Source organism: Balearica regulorum, chromosome 23 (genome assembly GCF_011004875.1).
Source record: "Balearica regulorum gibbericeps isolate bBalReg1 chromosome 23, bBalReg1.pri, whole genome shotgun sequence".
In the NCBI taxonomy this organism is placed as follows: domain Eukaryota; kingdom Metazoa; phylum Chordata; class Aves; order Gruiformes; family Gruidae; genus Balearica; species Balearica regulorum.
The window spans coordinates 3,194,349-3,212,496 of NC_046206.1; the positions used below are offsets into that span (position 1 = coordinate 3,194,349).

Consider the following 18,148-nt stretch of genomic DNA (forward strand, 5'->3'; position numbering starts at 1 on the left):
GGTGCCAGGACGGATAGGCAACGCAGGGCAGCCTGGAAAGATTTCCCCTGGTAGGGGTGGTGTAACAGCAGCGTACGCAGAGTTTTGTTGTCTCTACCTCGTTTGTGGGTCGCTCACGAGCGAGCCCGTTTCAATCTGTCGGTACTTTTTCGTAAAGCGCTTTGATTAAATAAATAAGGAGACCGCAAGTGCAAAAATGTTAGTTTACCCTTCAAAACCTCTGCTGATGTCGACGGAGCTTTTAAGGCATCGCGCAAAGAAATAACAACCGGTGGAAGCACCCCTGGCCAAGCGAAGGGTGCGAAGTTGCGGGGAAGCGGGGGGCGGCAGCGGCACCCGCGGAGCCGATTTCGGTGGGTTTTATCTGCGCTTTGCCGAGACGCGTGACAAATTTGTACTAAATCGGAACCTCAAACGATGCCGGCGCCTAAAAAAGCCGGGGAAGCGATTGCATAATACGGGAGAACGCGATGAAAATCCTTCGTACGGCGCAGTTACTTCAGAAGCAAGAATAAACAATATTTAAAAATGCATAAACACAGATGGCATGTTTTCCTTGAAAAAAAAATGTTTCAGGGGAAAAATAAAAGCCTCTTAAAAGGGAATAAAATATGAAAAGGAGGAGAAGTAGGTTGGAAAGAAGTCATCAAAGGAAGGGGGGGAAAACTAACAAAACCAAAATCAAAGGTTCGTGGCCATGGTGTGGGTCCAGGCGTGCCTGCCGGGGCGATGGAGAACTGCACGTCCTCAGGGCGGGAGATTTGCGCTCGGGAAAACATTTTTGGCACGGGCTGGGGATCGGTGGCGCGGCAGCCGCGGCTCAGACCCCTGCCTGGGTACCCGAGGTGTGGGAAAAGAGCCCTGCAGCAGCAGCCATCTCTGCTAGGAGGGAACCCAGTTTCCAGGGCTGTACTTCCAGTGTTTTCTGGCTTGGGTAAGTAAAATGCGGAGTACGTCTCGGCGGCGATCTGAGGGTTTCGCCACGCATGCGGCTGGTAAGAGATTGGCATCATTACGAGTCGGCCTGCGACGCGCCAAAGGGCGTTTTTATATCCAGATGGCTCAAGACACGATCTCGTAAAAGGCCAACGTGTAAAACGTACGCAGACTTACAGGGTGCGAGCAGAAAAGCGACAGGTTTTCGTTTCGTGTGGGAAGGTAAGTGCGACAATCTTCCCCCCCGCCGCGCTATTTCGGTAGCAGCATATCGGCGCGGGCTGTTGCACGAGGGCACGCTGCAGCAGGGAAGCCGAGCTCTCCTCCGACCAATGCCTCCCCAACAGCACCACAGGGCTGCGTGCCGCTTCCCAACCGCCCGTGCCCTGAGCCAAAACTTAGTCTAAGAGCTGCAGGATTTTTAGGGTTTGGTTTTTGTTGTTTTTTTTTTCTGGCCGGACCCACGAGCTGAGTCTAGGATTTACGAGACTCGCTCGCTTATCTCTGGCAATTCTGCAGATAGAATTTCGCTGGTAGCTCCGGTGATGTGAGAGGCTGCGCTGGTATCGGCGACCGGAGTGAAAACCCGTTTGCGTCCCACCGGGGATGGGTCGCAACCTCTGGAGCCTCTCGTCCTACCCGTAGCGTGCATGTAGTAACAAACCTGCCAAACGCGAATCTTTGCCGTTTTAACAGCCCAGACGCCGAGGGGCTAGCTGCACCTCTTTCATCGCCCGCCTTTTCCCTTTTTTTCTGAATTAATGTAGAATGGGTGGCTTGTTTTGTTTTTGTTTTTTTAACGTGGCAAGGTAAACCTCACACGTTTATGCTCCCAGGGATTTTTGTAGGGAACACCCAGGCGTCTCCCTCTAGTGGCATCGGGGGCCGCCAAGCCCCGTTTTCTCGGAAATAAAAGGACGGGTAGCCTTGCCCCGGGATTCCCCGCTCCCTCCCCTCGTATCAGCAAGTCGCCTCGGTATTTAGCTGCCGCGTTTATGCGATTGAAGAGAAAAGGGCAGGCCCCTCTCACGACTCACGTGCCTTTTCTCCTTGGCTTTTCCTGGACCGTGCCATCTAAAAAGCAATCGCACCTTCTCCAAAAAACTGGCAGTTTTTAACCTGCCAGAGGCTTTCCAAGTCACAATTATTAAGGGCCGGCGGCACAGCTACCGTTATTGAATCTTCCGTCCCGACCCGCAGCAGCTGAGGGCAAAGCAGAGAAGACAGGCTGGACGAAACCACCCTCTTTCAACAGAACTGTTTTTATTGTGTCGTGAAAGACCGCACCTAAAACTGGAGGAAGAGGAGTATCAAACAGCGTGTTTTATGGAGGACGTACAAAGAAAGAAGCTGCTGAGGCTCGAGCGAGTCGACTCCGTGCTCAAACAGAAAAGCAGCGGCAACTCGGGCTTCCCTCTGCGCGTTAACGGCCGTTGCGAAAGAAGGGAACCAAAGGGTGCAACTTCTCGAGAGACTGGCAAACCGAAAAGAACCGGGAAGACGCATCTAGTACCTGCCAGGGGATGGCAGGGCCACGTGAGGAATCAGCTGGCCGTTTTGTCGCTTTCTCCGTTCTCTATTAGTTTCCTTTTCTTCTCATCAGTTTTCCTCTTGAAGATGCTATCTCTGTAGAACTGAAGTTCTTTGATGCTTTCCCTGATGTCATCGAGCGCTCTGAAAGAGAATTCGGGAGGGTTTTGAATTGCCTGCGCGCATCCTCAGCCACACCTGGGTTCTAACGCTTCTGAAGAATTCCAAGCCAGAAGAAATCCACCTCCAATACGCAGTACAGAGGGACTTATCCAAGCCCATGGATCCCACGGCACCAGCCATGTCTCCTGCGCTCAGAAGAACTAGGAAACTTAGAAATTCGCAGAAATACGTGTTAACGCTGCTGAGAACCTTTTCTTCTACGAAACCCCGCGGCAGGACAAAAGCAGGAACCTCACCTGTGAGAAGCCGCTTTCTTTGGTGCAAACTCGTACTCCTCCGGATACCAGCGCCTGCGAGCGGGGGGAAAAAACAAAGCGCCACTTTAAAAAAAAAAAAAAAAAAAGGAAATTGGGATTCAAAGAACTTCGGCTCCACTGGCATCCAAGGAACCGTGACCCGGCGAGTCAAGGTGCTGCCTGCCGCAGAGCAGCCCCTTCGCAACTCGGTCCACGTGTCCCCCAAACAGAACAGGCCGCATCTCCCAGCAGCCTTCATCCGTGTTTCCGAAGAGCCGCTTCACGGGCTTCCCCAGATTTCCTTCTGTACCACCGCTTCATGTGGGGGAAGGTTTACCTGCACAGTTCTTTGACGGTGCTCACGTCGATGATCCTGTAATGAAGATGCCTCATGAACTGAGGCATGTATTTGTCGAGAAATTTCTTATCTGCGTGAACAGAGTTGCCTACAAAGACACAAAACAAGATGTTTCTTCAAAAGACGTTACAAACGACATCACGACAAGCAGCAGGCTAAGCGAGCTGGGGAGAAAGATCACACAGAGGTGTGCAACGCTGTTCGCGAGCAGCTCCACGATCTCATTTCCTAGGAAACATGACTGCAAAGCTTTGTCGGGTCTTCCCTTCAGGATCACACGCGGTTTAAATAGGTAATCCCTCTATTAATTCTTCAGTTCCTACTCCTACAGTTCCTGTCACGCAGATAAGTATCAAAGCATCGGGTTTTCCGCCACGTGAAAACAGGCGTCGGGGTTAATTTGGCTTAGCGGCAGTCGCAGGACCGTAGGCCCTGAACGCAAGTTGGGACGGTTGGTATTTGGCGTTCCGTTCGGCGAGGAATAGATGCCGATGGGTTTGCCACCTGGACTTTATGGTCGCGGGTAGCTGTCAGCAGTGAGGTCGCCCGCCCCGATGACAACCGTACGCTGAAACGTGAATGCAGAACAGAATCGAAGTGTGTGTGTGCGCGTCCCCAGCAGTGATGATGCACGGTACTTCCTTGAGGGCATCAGCAGGGCGGACGATGCCGTTGCTGAATCGCTCCCTGACTAAACAGGTTTGGATTTGCCTGCCAGATTCCCCGCGTGGAAAACCAAAACATCCCCACCCCGCGCACCAGCGGGCCTTTCGGCACCCGGCTAGGAGCCGCAGGAGGGACGACGCTGCTGTTATTAACAAGGAAGGTACCTTACCTGCCAGAGGACAGAGACCCGGGGGTGTCTGTTGTCGTACGAAGGAGAGAAACTCATACTCTGCTTGCTGTAAGGAAATTTTACTCTCCTTCACAGCCTTAGTGAGGCCGGACTGCAAAAAAGAGCCATCCGTCACACGTCAGAAATACACTGCCGGGAAAGATGCTTCCAGAAAGGCTCGGGAGGGGAAAGGCAACCCTCCCAGCAGCACTGTCTCTACCCCCCACCCACCCAAAGCGCCACCCAAACGCCACGTTTCAATGTCCTGGGACATCCCCTCACCTCTATTCGTCCCCGGGAATCCCCATGAGCAGGACTGACAGACACACCGGGCGCCGCTCAGGCGGTAAAAATCCACACGAGCGCAGGCAGCTGTAGAACAGTCCTACCACCACCGAAAAATCCCGCGATTTTCTCTCTTTTTCCAGGCTGCTGTACCCTCTAGGGGTTCTCCTCAATTACCCAGGCACCGCGCAAGCCTCAATAAAACACCTGTGTGTACGCAGTCCTGGAGACGATTACGCTTCCCTCTGCCTAACGAGGGGCATCCACCTCCCCAGCCCAGAGCAGTAGATATAAAGAAACAGAAATAATCAAGATTGCGGCCTAAGTGTTTATCAAGACTCCTATAAATCAGAAAAGTCCCTTCCTTCTTCCTTTTTTTCTCTTTTTTTTTTTTTCCTTCTCAATAGCTAAATGTCAAATCTGCTCCAAGTGTTCCCAGTGATTTATTTCCATCTGGCTACGCTATATATTTCCGCGACTGCGCCGCAAAAATCTACTTGACGGATCCGAGTGGTGGTTAAAAAATTCATTATGTGGCTGCATTTTCATCTATATTCTAATTGCTTCTCTTTTCTTAGTCAATTAAAAATAAGTAGCTCCTCAGGAGCAGCGATAACGTATGCCACCATCTTCAATTCACTCGTGAAATGAAGCCGAGTTTGAGCCCTCAACTGGAGAAGGGGAAAAGCACCCATCGCGGTAAATTAATATTCGTCTTTTCCCAAACTCTCGCTAATCCTTCCTGGGGAGAGCGAGATGCCGAAGGGGGGAGGAGGGGAGGGGTTACGGGTGTCTTAAAACCTCAGCCCTTAATTGAAAACTAACTTGAATTTCAATTCACAGTCAGGGCTTTTGCCTTCCTGCTGCCGGCAAGGAGGAAGAAGCGTTCTTTGGTGGCTGAAAGGACTGAAACGAATCTCTTGCTGCAAAAGTTCAGCTTTCAGAGAAAAAAAACCCACACTGGGCTTACAGCACCAAGGGGGCGTGGGCAAAATAACAATCCAGTGCTTAAGCTAAACGGGCCTGTTTAATTCTCCAAATACCTGAATTTGCGGCGATCAGCTTGTCAGCCCTGGACTATTTGACGCTGAGCTTTGCTGAGGCTTCTGGCTCTCGAGGTAGGTAGAAAGCGGCTCCCAACACCACTCAAACTTACTAAAGACCAGGCTGCAAGGCACAGCGGGCCGCTTCGGGGCAGCCCTGCGGCCGAGGTACGGGGACTACGGCTACAGGAACGCAGCCGTGCCAGGGACCAGCAACTCGGCACCGCATAAGGACGATACTTACTCTCTCCTGTTCTTTGTCTCCTCTGATTGACCCACAAACCGTTCAGTACAGTTGTCGTCCCTTTTTAGGTGACTACACTGCAACTAACGGTTCTGAATTACAAGCCGGGAGCAGCGTTGCAGAGAAAGAGTAATTGCAGCCCGACCGCTCTAGGAGGGTTACCTTCCCGTGATGCTCCTTGCACCACTCGGACATGCTCTCCAGCAGCTCGTCGGGCTGATTAATGATCAGGTTAGGGCCCTGTCGGGGCGAGAAAAAGCACAGAGGTAACGACAAAGGGTTGGGGGCCCGGCCGTCGCTCCCACCACACCCCAGCGGGACGGCGGAGTGGCCCCGGGGATGGGGACAGGGCCCGGGGATGGGGATGGGGACAGGGCCTGGTCCCAGGGATGGGGATGGGGATGGGGACAGGGACAGGGCCTGGTCCCGGGGATGGGGACAGGGCCCAGGGATGGGGACGGGGATGGGGATGGGGACAGGGAGAGGGACAGGGCCCGGGCTCGGGGATGGGGACAGGGCCCGGGCTCGGGGGCTGCTCCTCACCTCGGCCAGGACGTTGAGGTCGGAGTCGGTGATGAGGCAGGCCATCTCCAAGATCTGGTCCTTCTCCACGTCCAGGCCCGTCATCTGCCACACCGGGGAGCGGCACCGTCAGCGCGGCCGCGGGCCGCCCGCGCCCCCCTCCTTTCCTTTCCTTTCCCTTCCCCCTCTTCCCTTCCCTTCCCCTCCCCTCCCGCCGCCGCGCCCCGCACCTCCAGATCCACCCAGACCATCCGCTGGCCCATGCCGCCTCCGGCCATGCCCGCCGCCCGCCGCCGGCCCCGCCACAGCCTCCCGGCGCAGCTCCGCAGGCGACCCAGGCCGGCGCGGCAGCCGCCCAGCATCTCCGCCAGGCCGCAAAGCGCCGCCGCCGAACTACACCTCCCGGCGGCCCCCGCGGCGCAGGGTTCCCCCCGGACGGCCGCGGGAGGCGGCCGCGGGGACTGCCGGGAGTTGTAGTCGCGGGCGGAGCCGGGAGCCACCCACCGGGGAGCTGCTGCGCGACCGGGGCGGAGCGGCCGCGGCCTCCCCCGAACCCCGGGCAGAGCCGGGGGGACGCGCCGGCCCCCTCGCACGGAGCCAGCCTCGCTCCCCGAGGCCGAAAGCACAACGGCCGCTACGCAGATTTTTTCCAGGGAGACTTTTAATGCTGCTTTTTGGGGTTGTGGTTTTGGGGTTTGTTTCTTTTTTTTTTCCCCCTCCCGGACAAGGAACAAACATTCTGTATCAAAACAACACTCGCCCCAAATACCCGAGATGCCAGAAAGCATCCGTACCCCAGCTCTGCCTACAGGGACGTACCCCCGCACCCCCCTGTGACCCGCTACAAAAATACAAACGTTGACCGTGTCGGCTTTTTTCTCTTCCCCCCCCCCCTCCCTGAGGTGCGGAGCTAACTTACTTAAAAACGAGACGCTAGTTTGGGAGGATTACGCTGCTAGTACTTTTACAAACATTAAAAGGTAACTGCCAGGGGCTGGGGTTTGTTTTGGGGTGTTTTGTTTGTTGTTTTTTTTTTTTTTTCTTTCTTTTAAACAGGTATGCTTGGTAAGAAAGAGATTTGAGCTTTCTCAGCTGCCGAGTCCTTTAAAGCCCACCGAACGGGTGTTAGTGCCGCGACGGGTGCCACTTGGCCTCTCTGTAACTCTCTCTCCGGTAGTCGTAGTCGTGGCTCCAGCCATCCCGGTGCCTCTCTTCGTAGGCGGGCTCCTCTCTGCCCCCCCGGTAACGATGCTCAGCGCCGGCGTCGTGCCCCCTCTCCTCAAAGCCGTACTCTTCCCTCTTGCCCCTGCCGTAATCGGGGACCCGCTCCCCGAAGCGCTGCTCGCGGCCAAAGTGCCGGCCCTCGGGGTGGTAAGGGTGGGTGCTCAGCCTGCCCTTGCGCGGCGGCGCCGCCAGTTCCGGACGCCGCGGTATTTGGGAGGGGGGCGATGGGTGAAAGGCGTGAGGAACGTGTTGATAGCCGGGGGGGGTCCCGAACGGAGGCTGCTGCCGCATGACGTTGTTCATCTGGAAAGAGAGGAGGAAAAGGGTCGCTGGATTGGACGCTGGAACCCAAACCCACGCCTTCATCGCGCTGCAAGCGCCGGGGAAAAGGAACCTTTTCAGTTTGGAAATGACACCAGACTCGCAGAATAGCGATCACCAAGGGCTTCACCTCCAGCTACAGCCCAAAGCCCTCCCTGACATGGAGCGCCTCGGTACCAGGAGCTGTTACACCTTTTGGAATTGCCCTTTCCACGCTCCAAAAGCGCCTCCTCTGCAACTTCTCGCCATTGTTAGAGGAAACGGGCGCTCAAAATTAGGGACAACTCTGCCATGCATTGTCTGTCGGCCGACTGCGGCGTTGGACGCTATCGGCACGAGCGAACGGCGTACCACCGCTTGTCTCTGAAGGTTCTCGGCAGACGGCAGAGACCGCTGTGCCGGCGAGAATCCCACGGCTACCGTACTGTCAGGACTCCTGTCGTATCTGCAGGGAAAAAAGAGAGGAAAAAAAAAAAATGAGGAACGCAGCGAACGCCATTTTCTCCTTCAAACCGCACACTCGCGGAGGGGGCACGTACCTGCCGGGGTTTGCCGCCGGATGCGGCGCGCCAGTCGGGCTGGTGTTGGCGGGTCCGTGCGGGGAACAAGACGGGTTGCTCTCCAGAGACGCGTGACTGCTCCCTGAAGAGAAACAAACGGTTCGTGAGACTGACAAAAGCGAGTTAGAGGACGGCTTCCAAGGGTTACAGATGAATAATCCAAAAAAGAAAAAAAACCCCAAGAGAAGACTCGGCTCACGCTTGGCCACAACCCACAGAAAGGCCCCCGGTGAAGCAGGGGCAGGAACGCGCACGCCTGCTCGCCGCCGCCGTTCCCCGGCATCGCCGGGCGAGCGCCCGTTGGGTGGGAAAGGCGCGCGATCTAGCCAAACCCAGCAGAGACCCGTGGGACGCGGGAGCAGCCGGCGGTCTCGCTGTCTCGGCAGGAACCGGGGTTGTTTCCCGTTTCTTTCGGCGCGTACCTGATCGGAACTGGATTTTGATGGGCCGCCCGTACAGCTTGATCCCGTTAAGCAGGCTCAGGCCGTAAGGCACGGACTCCTCGTGCTTGAAATTCACAAAGGCGAACTGCTTGGGTCGGCCGTCTCTGTCCTTGGGGATTTTAACTTTAATCACCGGGCCCGCCTGCGAATCCAGACACAAGAGGCGTTAAGCAGCAACGGGGCAGCCGCGGCCCCTCCGAGCGCCCCGCGGCAGTGTGTCCTCCGGCGGCCGCCGTACCCCCGCCTGGGCCCGCCCCGCCATGGCGGCCGCGCCTCCTTCCCCCCCCCTTCCTCCCCGCCCCGGGCATATAAAGCGCGGCCGGGCGCAGCCGCCGGCGGTACCTGGTGGAACAGCTCGAAGATGAGCTCCTCGGTGACCTTGGGGTCCAGGTTCCCCACGAAAAGGGTCCGATCCGCCTCGGCAGCCGCCGCCCCCATCGCCGCGGCCGGGCAGCCCGCGCTCACCGGCGCCAACGCGCGCCTCTGCGCAGGCGCAGGCGGCCTGACGTCAGCGCGTCAACGTGCGCGCCCCGCCTCTTCCGCTGGGCCTGGGCCTGGGCCTGGGCCTGGGCCTGGGCTTGGGCCGGGGCGGGAAGCGGTGGCCGGTACCGCGGCCTCGGAGGCGGCGGGGCCGGAGCTCGGCTGGGGTAGCTGAGCTCTGGGAGCCCGGGGGCGGCGGGGGGCCCGCCCGCGTCTGAAGGAAGAGGCAGGAAACTGCGGGCTCGGAGGGCCCGGTGCCTGGCTGCGGCCTGGAGTGGGGGGCGGAGGAGGTGCTGGCCTGCCCCGCCCCAGGGCCTCGGTGATTAAATAATAACTTGTAATAAATTCTGGTTTTCCCGCCGGTGTCCCTCAGCGCATCGGGTGTAAGCGGCCGTGACTGCAGCGCCCCGCTGCCCAGAAACACCCCCGTGGGCCGAGCCCGGTGCGGCCGGGTCATGACAGGGCCCGGCGGGCGATGGGGTTTCCTCCTTTGCTGTCTGCTTCCTGCGCCATCGCTCAAAGAAACCGAGTGGTGCCGAGCTACCGGCGCCCGTGAGAAACCTGCGAGGGAGAGAACCTTAGGCGTGTTGCTCGCAGGCGGGAAAACCTGCAAAGACCCTCGGCTGCTGGAGGGCTGCGGTGGAAACCCACGGCCGTCCCTGCTCCGGGGGCTCCCCACCTTTTTCTCTCTTAGAAGATGGTAGTCGAGGAGCCCAGCTGCGCCCGTAGGGCTGGGTTTGCTCTCGGGGTGAGCGCCCTCGCCGGGGAGGGCTGCGTTAAGCTTGAGGAGTTTTTGGGGTTTGGGCCGGGCGCTACACGCGCCATCTCTTGGCTACTTCACTTCTCCCGGTGTTTTGTGTATTTGGCTCCCCTGGCCCGATCATTTGATCGAGTATCGTTCTTCCCAGCGACCATAATCCCCTGGATATTTCAGAAGGCGCTGGATGTGAAACCGGGGTGTTTTCCATCTGGAAAAGTTTTGAAAGGGGAAGTTGAGCCTTCATTTTTCATTAGATTCCAGCATGTTATGGCAGATCCTATTTTCTTGTTAATTAGGCGCTGTTCATTTTCTTCACTTCATTACTTACTACCGCACCTAGAATTTATATTCATTTGGTTTAATCGCGTTCGCCTGGTTACATTCTAAACAGTCACTCATTCAGAAAGGAAATTATTACCTCGCTCTGCCAGGACTTCCACTTTGCCTTAATTTCCCTGGAGCCTCGTTTACTTTCCTCTGCTTTTTTTTTTTTCTGGGTTTTTTTTTTTTTTTTTTTTTAATCTTTTTACACTTGTTGGTCCCTTTGGGCTTGGCTGGGAGCGTGCACAGCATCGGTGCCACCGGCTGCTTGCTCCATATGTGCCGGGCCATAGGTAGCCACATTCCCCCAGCCCCGCAGAAGGTGCTGGCGGGCTCGGGCAGCTTTGCTTTAAAAGAAGCTCTCGGTGTTTGACTTTTTCCTCTCCGGCAGCTTTAGGTGCCGCCGCGATTTCTGTCGGCGAGCGGTAGGCAGAATCCTGCCCAGCCCCTTAGCTGGGAAAGGCTTTGAGTGCCTCCTGGCAGGTTGTGACAGAAGGGTAATTGTAGCTGCAAACTTCTCCGTGAGGGAATTGTCGTGCTTTTTAAATGGACCATAAAACCCCCCGACTTTCGAACACTTAAACAGCAATTAAAGGCACCGGCGCTACAAGACCCGGGCATCTTATTTCCAGCTGCTGAATTCCCGCCTTGTTTAGACTGGGGTATCTCTAAAGCGACTCTCCGTTACGCCACAGGTCCAGCCGGCCGGAATCCTGCAGCCTGACCAGCAGTGCTGCGTGCCAGAGGAGGCTGCTTTGCGGGGACGGCGCATCCTTTCCGTCTGCCGGCCCTTTCGCGGGTACGTGTTGCCGGGGCCGCGGCGTTTTGTCAAACGGTTTTCACAGGTTCGGTGAAAGGGCCTGCAGTAGTCTTGCTGCCGTGAGTGCTGGGGCTTGTCTGGGCCCTTAGCGTGCCGCTCCCCTCAGCAGCATCCTTTTTTCCCCCCCAAATTTTCAGACAGAGCGTGCAGGATTTGTCCAGAATCGGGCTCGGACAGTCTCACTGCCTTTGCAGTCAGACTTCCCCCCCGTAAAGAAAGGATTTTGCTCTCCAGAAAGCATATCACGGCTGAAAGAGGGAAGCTCCTCAGAAGCTCTGGGCTGGGGCGAGTTTATTTGCTTTCAGATCAAGGGGTGAGGGGCTGCGGGTGGTGTCGGTGGGGCTGTCCGAAACCAGACACGCTGCTCTTTTCCTCCCCAGTGCCCGCTCAACACAGCTTCACCATCCATGCGGATGTCTCCGAACTTCATGTCCTCCACGGCCACCTCCACCACGTTTCTCTCTAGGCGGAGGCAGGAGAAAACCTGTTCATGGAAGGCATAGCAGGTTTCCTGGAGGAAAAGGTGGGCCGGGTGCCCACCCCAGCTTCAGGGGTTGGCTTGGCTTCAGACCCTGCCTCACCATCTTTCTGGGCCTCTCTTTCTCGGCCCGCATCTCCCCAGCAGGCAAATAAAGAAATAAAAAGGTGGCGGCTCGTTGTGTCTTTATTTAGCATCCACGCCATCCCTCGGGGTGACGGGGGGGACACTCGTCCGAGGAGAACGTTTTGAACGGAACGGGCTCCTCGGGTTTTGCAGCAGAAACACCTTTGGCCGTCTCTGGCTGTGGCTCCAGCTGTAAAATTCATCCAGGTGTTCCCCAGGGTCGAAACTCTGCCGGTAAAGGTCTGCGTCGGTGAGGACGGCCGGTATCGCCGTGCCCGCCACGGAGAGGCAGCAGAGCCCCGTGCTTCTGGCGGCGGCGCGTCCCCGCGGCACCTCGTCCTCTTCCCGCTTGCCCAGCGGGAGCCGAAATGATCAAACGGTTTTAGGCTCGTTACCGATGCCGAATCTATATAATTGGCCTTTGCTTTTTGAAAGATCCGTCATTAGGAGCGACGGGCAGACGAGCCGCCGTGTCGTCCTCAAGCTAATAAGCGCAATTTTTAGATCCCGAGGTGACTTTGCTTAACGAACCCACGTGCTTGGCCAGCCCTGGCGATGTGAAACCAGCCGCTGGAGAGACGCGAAGCGTAAAAAGGATGTCAGCTTGAAAGACAAACGCGTTAAAGAGGTTTTCTTCCGAGAGCAAAGCCAACAACCAGTGCTCCCTGCCCCTCTGTTTCCGAGGCTAAAATGGTCTCTAAAGCCACTGGCCCCACGAGAGGCCCCCCCCGGCCATGGCCGATGGACCCCGGGGCATCTTTCCTGCGGGGTGTCAGCCCCTGAAGCCCGCGGACCTGGCCGGGGCCAGCTCGGTGCTGAGCATCGCTGAGCTCTCAGCGGGGCTCAGAGCACAGCCCGAGCCCCAAAGCTGAGCCTAAAGGCACGTGTGCCCTCGCCAGGGCCTGAATTTATTTACTGGGTGGAGGTAGAAAGCAGTGTAGTCCTGCAGCCGGCTGCAGCTCGGGGGCTTCGGCTCGTTTCTGGTGCCACTCGCCGGGGCAGCTCTCGCGTTCCGGTCCGTAGAGCCCGTTTCGTTCGTGGAATGGCATGATTTGGGGATAAAAGTAGAGGGTATTGATGAGAGGGAGCGGTGGAGCATCTCGGGGCTAGCGAGCCCCTGCTCGGCACGCCTCGTCGCCCACGTGCAGCTCCTGGAAATCAGACGCGGAGCCTGCCTCTGCGGCCCCCAAGCTGGGAGCAGCCCCCCGAATGGCTCTGCCGCTCCAGCTTTCCGCCTCCATTGAAATCTCGGCTCTAGACGTCTGATTTCCATTCCTCTCCCCCCCCCCCCGCCCTGTACTTTCAGTTCAATCAAAGTGTGTGATTAGGGCTCTGCAGGCTCCATTGTCATCTCTACCTAAGTGCTTCTCTGATTGATATAAACAGCATTTCGATATTTACACTGTGGAACGTACCGCTCTGCTCACTTTTCTGGAAAATGCACAAAATCTGCCATTACGGGGAGGCAAAATAGCACCCAAAAAAAAAAAAAAAAAACCAAAACCCAAACCAAAACAAAAAAAGCAGCAAGCCCCTGCAGAAAGCTGCCGGGAGGGGAGGAGCCCTCCCTGATGGGACAGGGCTGTGTCCCATCAACCTAAGGAGAAGCACCTTGGCCTCGTCCCATCACCTGGGCGGGCGGCAGCAGCCGGGAGGGGGGAAGTTATAAAGGGCAGGGGGGCATGAGGAGGGGGGCTTGGCACCTGCAGCATCTCGAGGTGTGCCGGAGCCCCTCCAGCCTCTTCCCACCCTCCCTCCAGCTGCGTCCTCATCCTGGGAAAGAGGTAAGCGAGAGCCCCCGGGTACTGTCGTGTGGCACAGAGCTGAGCCGGGGCGATGCGCTTCGAGTGTGGGAAGAGCGGCACCCCTTTTGCTCTTTCGCCTGCTTGTCGCTGGACGGAGCTTTGGGTGCTCCCTTCCTTCGCGTCCGTGGGGATATGTGTAGAGCAAGCGCCCCAAAAGCAAACATTTCCAGCCTGAGGTACTGTTTGGAGAAGGGAGCGAGCGTTCTTTTGTCGAAAACGCCGGTTATTTGGGAAAAAGCGGGGGCAGTTGTGCTTTTAAAGGGTAAAACGCACTCCAGCAGCTCCCTGGCTTTTTGCAAAGTCCGTGGTTTTCTCCGGCAAGGCTCCTTAGGCTTCCCTGGGTGCGTACGGCAGTAACGCAGAGAAATTCCAGAAAAAAACCCCAGGGTACGGCTGCTTTTGATGGGGCAGAAGCAAGCGCAGGTGCTCGGCTGATTTTTCTCTGTTGCACGTGCGTCCGTGCGATCCTCGTTAAATGCTACGCCGTTAATAAACAGGCACACTGCCGGCGTCTCGCCCCGGGTCTCCCCACGTGGCTTTTGCTCCCCGAGAGGCTCCTGCCCGCGGTGGGGAGCGGGAGCAGCCGGGCTGGGAACAAAAGCCGCCTCTTCCTCCGCGTGGTGCAGAGGATCCCGAACAAAAGGTTCACGTTCCCCTGAGCTCTTCTCTTTTTTTTTTTTTTTTTCTTTTTTCTCCTCTCTTTTCTCCTGCTCTTCCAGGGAGATTTAAACAGCTCTTTTTTTTTTTTTCTTCTGGTTTAAACTTCTCTGCGCTGCAACGAGAAACCAGCAATTAACTGTTATAAGGCTGTTTTACAGTCCTGTGGAAACCCTTTCCATCCACTTTGTTTCTAAATGGGTATGTCTTTTATTCCTAGTTTTCGGGAGCGTAAAACTTTACAGCGTTTGCTGCGAACCTTCATACTTTGCTTTGCAGTTTATTGCTCCCTCTGCAGATATATCTTACTCATAAATAAGGCTTTCATCCCTACAGTACTCGAGTAGGAACCGCAATGCCTCTGAGCCGCCTCGCTAATGGGATTTTTGCCTAGGACTCGCGGCGTGATCCATCTCGAACCTCAGCCTTTCCTTCTTCCCCGAACTCGCAGAGATGCGCTGCGCTTGACGTCCCCCAACGTGCCCGACGTTGGCTCGCGTGTCCCGAACCCGTGCCAGCGCCTTCTTTCTTTAGTGAGCAAGGCGAGAAGCGATGCGAGGGCACGCTGGGTTTTTGTTCCTTGCCCGTTCTGCCGGCATCCCTGGGAAGGGGGCGAGGTGCTCGGCGTCCGGGCGGTCCCTGCTGCGGACCCAGCCGCTGTTTTTTCCAGGACTGTCACGACACAAAGGATTCGGAAAGGTGTGGGATATTAATTGCAGCTTTCAGACCCCCCCCCGCGTGCTACGTGGTAATTTCATCGCATTACGGTGATAGCGGTTTTAAAAATCACCCTCCTCCCCGTCCCCTTCTAACAAAACACGCCTTGTCTCGCAAAAAACGCATTTAGGGCCAATTTGTTTAGAGTCCAGAATGGCGGCAATTAAAGTAGTGCTGCGCGCTTGGAATAAATGGAGTAATGCTCGTGTACGCGTGACCTCCGCCGCGAGGATGAAACCGGGTGGGGAGATTTCCGTTGACCGTGCCGCAAGCCGGGGAAAACGGGGTAACTCGCACCTCCCCTGAGCATCCCTGCTATCGTGTTATTAAAAGCCGCTTTACCGGGGGTGGAAAATAAGACCCGTTTAAAAATGCATCGGTTGTGCGCATCGGTCCTCACCGGCCCGGCACGACTCTCCTTTCGGCTTCCCCGGCCGCGCTGGCAGGTGCCGCGTTTGCGGATGGTTTATGGGACCATTTGCCGGTGCCGGTACCTGCCGCCGAGCCTCCAAATGTCAGAGCTGGGTGCGGAACGGGGGGGCGGGCGATGGGAACAGGTGGGCTGCGTGGATCTCCGGGGCCCCACTAATTCACAGGGAATAAATTAATGACGGGAACGGGGACAAAGTCCTATTCTGGGTGCAGGTGACTGAGCGGGAGGGAGACAGACCCGGCATCGTCAGGCTGCCTTTGATTTTATTGTCTGAGCCAGCCTGAAAGGTATCCTGCCTTTGGCGCAGGCTTTGCTCTTGCTCGGGGTTTTGGAAGCAAGCCTCGCTTAAAATAACGAGCGCCTCTGCTAATTACACGAATTTGCAATGTGGGCTGCATCGTCCCCGTAAAGGAACCCAAGGTTTCCGTCTCTTCCCAAGAGACATGAGGCGTTCGGAGCTGGCAGTAAATGGTGTAAAGCCCTTTACACCCGCACAGACCTGGTCCCCGGTTGCGCAAACAAGATTTTTGTGGGTTATTTACGGCCGTTAAGGATACGGGTGAGCGAAGTCGCTTGGATTAATAGGCCGTCATTAACCGGGAGACGCGATCCTATAACTGGCTTGGAGGGAACCGGTGGCTGGCCGGAGGCAGGGGGCCTTCAGGCTCTCTCCGGCTCTGCCTCTAGGAAGCACTCTGACCTCAGGGAAATCGCCGCCACGCTCCCCAAAACGGGGACAATTGGTCCGAGTCGTGCTGCCGAATGCGTGCGGCTTGGCGCCGAGAACCCGCCGTAGGGGATGGACTCGCACGGTCCCAGAGCTGTTGGGTGATGCCGACACTGCCGAACCTCCTCGCCCTGCCAAAGTGCGGGAGACATGAGTCTTCCCGGGAGCAGGCGGCTGCTACCCGGCCCAACGAGCCCGCGCAGATGGCGGGGAGATAAATGACGCCATCTCCGTACTGTAGTGGCTCGGCCGTAATTTCTGGGAGACATTTATTAGAGGCAGCCTTCCCTTTTTCAGGGACCGTGACTCCTCGGGCAGGGGGAATTGCGACAGGGAAGGTGGAAAGCGCAGCCCGGCGTTACTGATGAGAGCGGTGCCCAAAACCCCATCCATTCCTCTCCTCCAATTTTCTCCTCTGACAATTTATAGGTTAGTTTGATGCTTGAATAGCTGTGTCTCTCCAGTAATATGTATTCTCCGTAAGTATTCCCCGCTGTGGCATATCCTAAGAGAACTCCATCAAATAATTATCTTCCCTTTTATTTATTCACAGTCTTTTCACTCGATCTGCATCGCGATAAAATATTCCAATGGTTTCCTCTTAGCGCCGAGCCTTCCCCAGATTGTAAAGTGTATTTATGTACAGTATTAAATCCGCCCCGCACGGCTCTTTATCTCGGCGCTTTCCCCATTTGACGCTACCGTCGGGCGCCGGCCCCGGCCGCCTCCTGCCTCGACGCCCTGCATCATCCAGGCACACACCGAATCTGTGCTGCTCGCCCGAATCCTGGGGCGGGAGAGGTCTGCGGGCGGCCGAGGGGACGGAGGGGAGGGCAGCCGCGCCGGGGAACCTGCCCGTCTCCCCTCCCTCGTGCTTCGAGCTGGGATGTCGCTGCCTTGCAGAGCCGAGTCGCCCGCTGTCAGCAGAAGGACGTGACTGCAGGATGGCCGAGTGCAATCAGAGCAGGGAAGAAACCAATAACCTCTTTTATTTTTTTAATTTTTTTTTTCCTTCCACACTGCTTCCCCCCGCCACCGCCCTGCTCCAGAGGGGCTGAAAGAGCAGCGCTGCTCTTCTCCAAGGACTTGTTGGCTTTCCCCGCGCAGCCGGCTCAGCGGATGGCTCTGTCCCCAAAACGGGCTTGTCGTGACCGGAGGGCAGCTTTTTTTTTTTAATACGTAAAGACGGGGGATCGACGGGGGGTGACGCGCAGTTTCCAACACCGGGCAGCGTTTAGGAGCGGTCCTCGGAGAAGGTGCGGGCGCGCTGCAGCACGGGCGTGCGTCGTCTTGGGGTTTTCTGGGCTGAAAGGGCTCACAATTTAAAATTTAAAATCCGTAGCTGTGCTGGGGATGCCATCAGGCCAGAAAGAGCTCTTCTGCCCTCCAGGGCTGAGGGAGTCTGAGCGAGTTTAACTTTAATTTTAAGTTTGCTCCCGCCTCCTCTCCCAGCACGCGAGAGCTTCCCGGGAGCCCGCGCGCTGCGAGGCGGAAGCAGCATCTGCGCTTTCTGCCTCGCCCGGTTGTCGTGATGCTTGATTAGTTATAGTCACGGAGCAAAATAGCGGTGACCGTTCCTAATCGCGGCTTTTGTTGCCGGCGGTTTGGCTCGGCTGGTCGGCGGGGAGGAAGGAAAGGGGATGCTCCCAGAAGAGAGGGAGACACCGGGGAGAGGGACCGGTTCGCGGTGAGGATGGTGACCGCCGCGATGCTCGGCGCTCGCTTGGCTCCGGTACCTCTTCGGTGTGGCTTCGCCCCGAACGGCGGAGAGGCGAGTTCCCTAGCAAGGGTTAACCGAGTGTATAAAATTGATTGCGATTTTAGTAATTCAGTATAATCACAGTCTACCAGCAGGTTGCTTTTCCAGCAGGAGGGTTTGGAATTATTTTCTGGAGTTTGCAATATAGAACTTAAATTAAGCCTCAGAAGTCAGAGGAGCTCTGCTGCATCTCTAATGTGGTGCTAAATTCTCAGCAGCACATTCTCTGTATTAAAGCCTTTGCTAGCAATTAGGTTCATTAACTATCACAATACCTTATTTATTACTCGGCATGCCATATGGTTTCCCAGCTAAAGAATGGCACCCGTTCTAGCACAGACCATT

General features: G+C 56.5%; 3 protein-coding genes across 3 annotated transcripts in view; 1 reads left to right on the plus strand and 2 right to left on the minus strand.

Annotated features, from left to right (window-relative positions):
* USP28 (ubiquitin specific peptidase 28) overlaps window positions 1-18,148 on the plus strand; it is a 176,141-nt gene that overhangs the window by 56,838 nt on the left and 101,155 nt on the right. The gene's annotated exons all lie outside the window — the stretch shown is intronic.
* Window positions 2,183-6,562, minus strand: REXO2 (RNA exonuclease 2). The gene is made up of 7 exons (XM_075774444.1): window positions 6,403-6,562; window positions 6,194-6,277; window positions 5,813-5,890; window positions 4,079-4,190; window positions 3,223-3,331; window positions 2,886-2,939; window positions 2,183-2,610 (listed from the first exon to the last, which is right to left on the minus strand). The coding sequence occupies exons 1-7, from the start codon at window positions 6,532-6,534 to the stop codon at window positions 2,481-2,483; spliced, it is 699 nt and encodes a 232-aa protein (XP_075630559.1). The 5' UTR covers window positions 6,535-6,562; the 3' UTR covers window positions 2,183-2,480.
* Window positions 7,059-18,148, minus strand: part of RBM7 (RNA binding motif protein 7) — a 52,666-nt gene continuing 41,576 nt past the window's right edge. Inside the window, exons 2-6 of the mRNA XM_075774441.1 lie at window positions 9,063-9,162; window positions 8,700-8,862; window positions 8,257-8,359; window positions 8,069-8,162; window positions 7,059-7,699 (exon numbers count right to left, since the gene is read on the minus strand). Coding sequence (XP_075630556.1) covers window positions 7,298-7,699; window positions 8,069-8,162; window positions 8,257-8,359; window positions 8,700-8,862; window positions 9,063-9,158 — 858 coding nt within the window. The 5' untranslated portion in view covers window positions 9,159-9,162 and the 3' untranslated portion in view covers window positions 7,059-7,297. The remainder of the gene's footprint in view (window positions 7,700-8,068; window positions 8,163-8,256; window positions 8,360-8,699; window positions 8,863-9,062; window positions 9,163-18,148) is intronic.